Source organism: Gastrolobium bilobum, unplaced genomic scaffold, assembly GCF_033153095.1.
Source record: "Gastrolobium bilobum isolate Gb01-03AN ecotype WA unplaced genomic scaffold, APGP_CSIRO_Gbil_v1 utg5573, whole genome shotgun sequence".
NCBI classification, from domain to species: Eukaryota; Viridiplantae; Streptophyta; class Magnoliopsida; order Fabales; family Fabaceae; genus Gastrolobium; species Gastrolobium bilobum.
Genome location: NW_026895721.1, coordinates 11554 through 20937, shown reverse-complemented (window position 1 = coordinate 20937; position 9384 = coordinate 11554). Strand labels below are relative to the sequence as shown.

The following is a 9384-nucleotide window of genomic DNA, read 5'->3' as shown; positions in this document are numbered from 1 at the left end:
TCCCTCATGCAAGTATATCAAAAATCATGTCAGCCCTTTTTTTACTTTTTTTTAAACCATGAGCCATGAATTTGTATCACCATGAGAGAACATTTTTCTCTTGTAATAAGAGAAAATAATTGTCCTTGTATTATTTTATGAATTATATTATTTTTGAAAGCAACTATTTATGAAGAGGATTATGATTAGCTATTTTTTATGCCCATTGATATGCATGGTTAAAACTATGAAGCAGTGAAAGATGTGCTTTGGGTGGGGGAGGAAAAAAAAAGTAGTTTCTTAATTGCCTATCATGTCATAATACAATTTTGCTCTCACTGTTCTAAACTTTTAGAGTTAAGACTTAAATCAAAAAAATTTAAAATAATTTTCTGCTTTTACTTTGTATTATTTTGATAAAATTAATTCTTTTAAATTTATTTTTAAAGTGTCATTCTATAAAAATATAAACCAAAAATATATATGCAGAGAGACAAAATTGTTGAACTAACAGCATGTTTGGTATTTTTTTTAAATCATTACTAATATTTTTAAATACAGAATAAGTTAATTTAAACATGTATTAATTATCTTAATAATTAAATACCTAAAAAACTAGCTTAATAATTGGAATTTAAGGAACTTCATTAGAGTATACGATTAATGAAAATTTTGTGATTATCCCTATGTTTTCACAAATTTTAATATAATTTCATATATTTAATTGCCATATAAAAAACTTATATGAGAGATCTATACCCACGAGTAATGTTCTACCAACGGATTTTAAAATGTGTTATAAATTTAATTTACTAAAATTCAAAAATAAGTATTTGTACACTTCAAAAACTAACTCACTTTTATAAAATCTTATAGGGTTTGTTTTGTCTAAAGTTGTTTTTTCAAAAATAAGGATTTGTACACTTCAAAAACTAACTCACTTCAAAAACGACGTCGTTTCGATGAACATTAGACAAAGTTGTGTAAAGTAACATCAGAAACTTTTTTCCCAATCTTATAATATAAAAGAATGATAGCATCCACAGATCTAACGTAGGCCCAGGTGTGTTAGAGTTAGGATCCATTACATTTGACACACACAGTGTTCGGTTCTTTCGGGCTTTTAAAAAGCATTTACAGGATTTAGGCCCTAATTAACAGTTTCAGTCACACAGGCCCAACCAATGTCTCATTGGTAGAGCCTTTTACCAGTTACTAAATTAGTTAATCATAACGTGTCCTCAATTAGCAATCTAAGTTCAATGCTGGTAAATTTTACTCGTTTTGTAGAACTTCATTGGCAACACATAGGGCCAGGGCTACACCTTTCAAAACCTAAAGAGGGATTAGTCTTGGGTGTAAAAATATTTCTTGTGAGAGAGAAAAAAAAATACTGAATTAGTTGATAACCACAATTATCTTAGGCAAAACAAGGATATCGAATGAAAAAAATAAGAAGGCAAAAGAGATCAATAGATGTTACAAGCACATAGAGAGGAGTATTCTTCTGGTACATTTTCTAAAACAAAAGTTTGATATATTTGTATTACTAGATTTGTTTAAAGGAAATACTAGTCTCATGTTGAAGAAAATTAGTATCTCATGTTATAGACACAAAGTATGCGGGGCCCATTCTTTTAAAATAAATAAATGAATAAGTCTCACATGTTTTGTGTCTATGACATGAGATACTAGGCTCCTATAACATGAGACTAGTATTCCCCTTTGTTAATTTTCCTTTCCTACTGACTCATTGAAATCCCCATCTTTTTTTTTATTTGTTTAAAGTTAGTGGTGAGACCCGCAATTAATTTGTGTTTGTAACGTAGGATTAAAATTCTCGAGAATTATAAATTCCTAGTTTAATTTATGAAAATTATATTATTTGTTTTTACATTAACTCATGGACAATTTTGTTCTTGAACCGTCTTGGATAGGCTTTCATGAGCCACTCAAAAGGTCTAGCCCATTAACTCATTAGAGGACAAATAGTTTATTTTACACTTGCACACACACTTGACCAAGCACATACCTTAGTGGGGTGCACACTACTGGAAAACAAGTTTGGGAAAAGTGTTTGTCATTTTAAATGACATAAAGTTATGTCATTTTAAGAAAGAGACAGACACATAACTTTTTTCTATTTAAATTATAAATTATAAAAAATCACCAACTTTCTCTCTCCCATGATTTTCATCTTTCTGTATCTATTTCTCTCCTAAAATGACATAATTTATGTCATTTAAAATTACAAACATCAAACCCAACGCACACGTTATGGGAATCTTCACTCCACTATCTATACCTGCATTCTTTCTCATAGGAGTATTTTTTGCATCATTGTTCAAATTCTGCTGAAATCACCATTTACCAAGCACAATCGAGCCCTACTCCCCCCCAACCACCTTCCTTTTTCTCCTTCCTCTACGTAGTTCATATCGCTGCCTGATCAGTCACTATTACATTAATTTACTTCACCCTCGAAAGGAAATATCTCCTCCCTCACCCCTCTAACAAGTTCAAATTTAATTATTTTCTTCACATGAATAATTGCAGTATCTTTCAGATTTTGAATCATAGTAGATAGGCTATACATTCGACATTAGCATTTTTTTAAATAAAGATAAAGGTACACTATTTTTGTAACATAAATTTAATATATGAAAAAAAATGTTCTTTTAGTCCATTCATCTTTTATGTGTTTTACATTCGCTTTAATTTTTATTTTTATTTTTTATAACATTTGCTTTACATTTTTCCATAGAGAAGAGTTGCTTTTGCATCAGACAGTTGAACCAACGAGACAGAGTAATAGAAGGGAGAGAAAGCAGTACTAGTTGCTTGTTACTTTCCTCTCTTACTTCCCTCACTTAAGTGAACTAACGAGGTCCAGCGTAAGTATACTACAAAGTACAAACTATGTGTGATTGATTAAAATAAATAGTAAAAATTATACAAACAAAAGATCATATATGTGTAAATATGTGTATTATAATATTCATGAGAAGAAGGCTATCCACGGTTCAAATTCAAGTAATTAAGTATTTAAATAATGTTTCCGGTCATCAAATAACGTTTAAATATAAGAGTGAAAAAAGAAAGAGGAAATAGATGGATATTAGGCAGTAATCTGAAATTTCAAATATAACACAGTATTGATAATGAAAGGAGCATATAGTTGGAAACGTTAATCAGATACTTCAAACTATATTATGGCACATATCGTATTATTCAATATTTCTTAGATCCGAGGCCAGCTTGCCGACTTGTCATAATGATTGCTATTTTTATAAAGTTTGTTTATTAGTAATTTAGTACACATCTCATCTTATCTTTTCCAAGTTGGGATGCTAGTCTGCAACGTGTTCGCTGCGCATGTGCTGGTTCTCTAAAACTGAACTTGTTTGTCGACCACGGACAAATCAATGAGCATAAAGAGGATAGTTCATAGTTGGCCACATCAATTGCCAGCACATTTAAGCACAAATATTGTCCTTCCCTAGTCCCACCGCACCGGCTTTACCGACAGCATAACTGACTATTTTTCCTTTATTGTGGGGAGTTTAAGGGAACCAAAAAGCATTCGCCTTCCAGATTTTCTACTTGAAGATTTTTATTTTGTGCTGTACTTGGTATGAAAGTAACATTCTTGGGTGGTAATTTGAATTTTTTATGAATATCTCTTCTCTTTCATATGCATTAAATTAGTGGAATTCAATTTATTCCTATTATTAATAAAGAGAGAGATAATTTCACATGACTAGATCAGAATCCATTCTCAACATTTTTTTGTGTCCAACCTAACATGTGCTTCCAGATTTTCTACCATAAGTACATATTTTATGAACAAAACTTACTAAATGTCGATATTAAACCTGTTAAATATATGGCCAAAGAAAAAAAAAATTCTAACATGAACCTTTTCAGAAATCACGGAACTTAGTAGAGGCGAACACCATGAACACCTGCATATCCCTTATCCCAAATACAACTCATCTTTTTCACCACATCACAGTGCAGAAAAATTAACCTTATGACAACTGATAAGGATAGATTCCTAAGTTGGTTGTAGATCACTCACTCTATAGTCTCTCAGACATATGTCCAGCCCTTTTATGTTCAAATTAAACGTTATCATTACATAAAGCAACCACATCAAACCCATTAACAAACCATCTACTGACCCACAGAACCAAAATACCGATGTTAACATAATCACTGAACAATCCATGAACTAAGAATAACAATAATGCTTAGCAAGTAGAAAGTATATTAATTATATTCAACATCTGGAATCTGTAATTTTGCACAATTGAACAAATCTCACGAGTGTATGAGACCATAACACAAAGATTAGACCATGGGCCGGTTAATAACTTCACAAGATCTTCATATACAATTCCCATCAAGAAAAGCAGGGAAATTGAAAAAAAGAAGCAAACCGAAACCCCAATTCCATATATATTAATGTATATAAACCGGTTTTTCCCAATTTGTACAGAAGATTGATGCTCTGCAATTTCATGCTTGTCAATTATGGATAAAAACCGGAAGCTAAGAATCCCCCAAAGAGAAGGGACAAAAACCCCGGAAAAAAAGGAACCATTTTTTTTTCTTTTAAAAAAAAGAATTTTCAGCATTGAATCTTCAATAGGCCATGCATTTGAAACCGCTGCAAACCCATAACCATATGATAAACAAAATCGCGCAGACAAACAAATCCAGCAGCAACACAACCCACACGTGTTTCTTCCACACGTGCTTGGCCTTCTGGCGATCGTTGACGGTGCCCTTCGAAACCGGCAACGAAACGACGTCGTCACAGAGATCAACCGTAGCAGCATCTTTAGCATCGATCATTCCATTGGGTTCATGGAGCCTCTTCTTCTTCGTCAACCCTTCAGCGGGCTTCATAGGAAGCGTCGCGGATCTCTTGCCATCGACGGAATCGAGATAGAGCGCGTCACGGAAAATGGAATCGAATTGTGTCTGAAAACAGAGAGAGGCGAAATGATCGGAACCGGCGAGGGTTTCACGAAAGGATGACCTGATACGGTTGAGGAATGATAGGGTTTGGGATTTGAGGAGTTGGTGATCGAAGATGGCGAAGTAGACGAAAGGAGGGTCGATGAGGAAGGTGTAGGTGCGGTTTTTGACGGTGTGGGTGTAGAGGGAGTGGTTTGGAGGGGTTAGAGAGATGCATTTGGAGGCTAATGCTTCAATGTTTGGGTCTTTGGAATTGTTGTTGTGATGTCCCAGGATGGTGTTTGATCTTGCAATGCACGCATAGTGGATTAACTCTGGATTCGAAATCATTGGAAGGATATAGAAAGAAAACGCCAAATATGGAATTGAATTGAATTGAATTTCTAATTGTTCAGAGATGAAGGTTGAATTGCATTGGGATTCCAACCATGCATCCACAAAGGTGAATTTTCAATCTGAACAAGACCATTGTGGATTTAGGGTTTTGGTCTTGGTTTCAATTTTGGCATGGAGTTTAGGGAGGATTTGATTTGGGAAGAAAATAAAACGAGGAAAGATGAAAAAGGCATTGAAAAAAATAAAAATAAAAAATAAACAGAGAGAGAGAGAGAGTTGGGGAAAACAAAATTTGAGTCCGACGCGATTGGATGGATGGCTTTGCTGCGCCAACCATGGCCAACTGTCCCTGTCGTTATTTTTAAATTACTAAATTCTCCTCGATGTCGTAAAAAATTACGTTTTTTTTGACTTTTTTTAATAAAAAAATATTTATCATTTTAAAGAATAATTAATTAAAATTAAAATTAAAATTTTTATTATTATAATTTTATTTAATATGTAAATTAAAAGATAACCTCTCACTATTCCTACTATTATTTTTATTTCTCTCACTATAAACTATAATATTTTTGAATAAAATAATAGACTTTTGTATCTTTTATAAAGATAAATATTATATTTTTTAAGAGAAAAACATCTATCTTTTTAAAGGATATAAAATTATATCATTTTAGATCTTAACCGTTGATTTCCATCTATCAACGGTTATGATCTATTGAGTTAAACTTAATGGGCTAAATTTATTATTAATTAATTAATAATTTTGATCTAATAAATTATAACCGTTGATGGACGAAAATCAACGGTTAGAATCTAAAAGGATATAAGTTTATATCCTTTTAAAAGGATAAATGTTATTCCATTTTTTTAATTATTATTTTGATGACTACATTTATAGCAAGATTAGTTGTAAGTTGAGTTCAACTCGAGGATGCTGCGCTATTCAACAGTCGAGACTCGAGATTATATAAGCTCCGAATGCTGGGATTTTTTTTCAATGCAGTAGGAGGACACTCGGTCGCGGAGCTGGGACGGTGTCAAAAAATTTGACATATTAAATTATCAAAATATTTATGATAATTACGCAAATTTATCAGAAAAAAATTACTACGAATTCTAACATAATTATCTAAATTATGTACTAAATAATATCACATAATATTAAAAACTCAAATGAACAATTATCGTTGATTATATATCAAAACAAACATATAAAAATACATCAACCTTTTCGGTAAACATTTCAAACATAAGAATTTCATTTTCCTCCCACAATATAATAAGTAATGAACCAAACAAACCTTATCCTATGGATATGAAAACACACAAATATAATAATTATGTGTATAATAAGCATTGTTTTTCGTCTCCTCTTTCATTATTTTTATTCCTTAAATTTTCAATATCTCGCGTTAGAGAACATCGCACTTGTTTGCAACAGCCATAAGAACGATGAAAAATTCTCACATTTGGGAATTAGGTTTTTGACTATTCTTTGTGTGTGTAACAACCCAAAACACAATAGTTCAATGTACCTTCGTATTCCATAATTATAGTCATGTTATTCATTTGGTTTCACGATTGTTACTTTCAAGGGTTAAGTGTTTGTCCTTTTAAAGGATACAAATTGTGTCCTTTTAATTTTTAACATTATGTCTTACCGGTAAGATATAGTTATAACATGAAAATTTATTTTCTCTCTCTCTCCAAGTCACTTAATAGGAAAAAAAAGTTATTTTTCATATTATAACTATGTTTTACCGGTAAAATATAGTGTCAAAAACTAAAAGGATACAACTTCATGTCCTTTAAAAAGATAAACCCTTTTTCCTACTTTTAAATGGGTTTATTTGATTTAGTTGGGCCCAAATTTTGAAATAAGTTAACTAATCATTTTTGTGATTAAGTTTTTAAAAAATAGGAGTAAGAATAAATAACATAACTGATTAGAATAAAGCAGTAAAAAAAAAATATACAAGATAAAAATAAAAAAAAGGTAAAACACAAGAATAACCATACTATACATGTTCCTTATCAATGTTGTTAAAATCGAGATCTTAAGTAAAATCGGATAGGGATTAAAAATCGTAAAACGTACAATCGTAATGTAAAAAAATCGTAAAAAATTGTAAAAACGTAAAAGCGTTTGGAATATTAGTAAAATCGTTTTGATGAAAAAAAATCATAAAAACGTAAAATCGTAATGATAAATTGAGATTTTAAGAACAATGTTCCTTATTATTTGTTTGTACTTAGATGGTTTGTTGTTACTTTGTATATAGATTTGATGTTCTATTTAATTAGGTGGTGCCAAATTATACTTTTTACCTTAGTTATTTATAATTAATTATATAATAAGTAAAAAAAAAAAACAAGCAGGTGCCTTTGGCTCCGCCTCTGAGGACATTATCTGTACAGGTAAATATTTTTTGGATTTGAATCTTCTCGTATGAAAAAGTTATTATATGGTCATGTTATTTGATCACTATCACTCATTTTCATTCATTGATGATGAGATAAGAGAAAGAAAAATATATGATTTTTAAATAAGTGATTATAATCAAATAACATGATCATATGATCATTTTTTTCACATGAGAGAATTCAAATCCAACATTTCTTCTATTTGAATGTAGACTTATTTTCATATTTCTTTTTAAGTCCCAATAATTTTCCTCTTTTAGAATAAATACAAATAAGGAAATAATTATCTCATTTTACATGAGATAATTATCTAGATGTAGGATCCACTTTAAATTTTCTCTCTCTTTTTTATTCTCTCTTATCTCTCTTCCATATGTGTGTGTAGAAGATTGTTTTTCTCTCGTGTTAAATGAGAAAAACAATCCCCGTACAAATAATGTAGTAGTACCCAAATAAATTCTCCTAAATGTTACAGCCCTTCTTGATGATGAGTAGAAGAAAATGTCGCTCCCTCAGTTAAAAGAAAATTAAATACGCTGGTGATTCCCTTGAGTCGATTTTTTTGGTTTGAAGGTTAGTAAGGAGTAAGGAACAATGAACAATGTATCACACATTCGTAATTTTTTTTAATATTTGTCAAAATGCCACGTGTCTGAGTTCGCTACAGTAGACAACAAACTCGATTTTGTTGGTGTGGCGTGTTTCTGTTGGCCATCTAGCTTGCTATTGGTTGTAGCGAATTAGGTGACAATTAATATCCTTCTACTATGACAAAAACAGAACACGTGACAATATCATAAAAATTCGGTAGAGGTAATAACAAACTAAGTAAAAATAACTGTTGAAACATGTGTCTGACACACACAAATTCATTACACTAAGTGAAGAAGTATGTGCCTATAAAAATATTTGCTTTTAACTTATAAAGGACCTATAAAGTCCAAACAGTCAAATAGTATCGGAGAGAGAAAAGTTAAGTGTGTGCGTCAAACTATTATTAGTAGGCAAAGTACTAAGATGACAAAGTCCTTTATTATTATTAGAAGGCACGTAGTTCGCTACTTAGTGTAGCGAACTTATGTGTGTCAGACTATTTGTACTTAGTATCTATTTGGATGAATTTTTATTCCTAAAAAATTATTTTTATTAAATAAAAGTTCTTTTGAAAAATTTTAGGTGTTTGGATAACAACTTTTAAAAAATGTAAAATTTAAAATAAAAGTTAAAATGCTGTTTTTTTTATAGCCAGTAGTTGTATTAGAGTCCATTTCAGATACGGCCCAACAATGTCCAGCCCAAGTTGATACATCAGTCTTGCACACTGATACTGTATTAACAGAAGCACCCACGTGATAGTTTTAACAAGTTGTTACCATTTCTGTTTTCTGTTTTAACTTTATCAGTCAGTTAGAGTTAGTTATTTAATCTGACTCAGTCAGTATATAAGGTAGAACTTTGTTCTCATTGTAATCATCTTTTCCAATAATGAAATTCAGTTCAGTAAGTTCTAGTAAGATGGTATCAGAGCTTGTTTAAAGCTCTGGTATTACTTTTCTCTTTCCGCTGCAATTTTCTCTTTCTTTGCAAGAATACCAGAGTTTATTTTCTTCCTTTTTCTTTTCTTTCAACAATGGCACAACAGCCTTTACCAGATTA

At 31.2% G+C, this 9384-nt stretch overlaps 1 protein-coding gene across 1 annotated transcript; it reads right to left on the bottom strand.

Moving 5' to 3' along the window:
• Nucleotides 1–4268: 4268 nt before the first annotated feature.
• On the bottom strand, nt 4269–5582 carry LOC133294364 (phytolongin Phyl2.2). The gene has a single exon (XM_061493019.1). The coding sequence runs from the start codon at nt 5293–5295 to the stop codon at nt 4627–4629; it is 669 nt and encodes a 222-aa protein (XP_061349003.1). The 5' UTR covers nt 5296–5582; the 3' UTR covers nt 4269–4626.
• Nucleotides 5583–9384: the final 3802 nt, after the last annotated feature.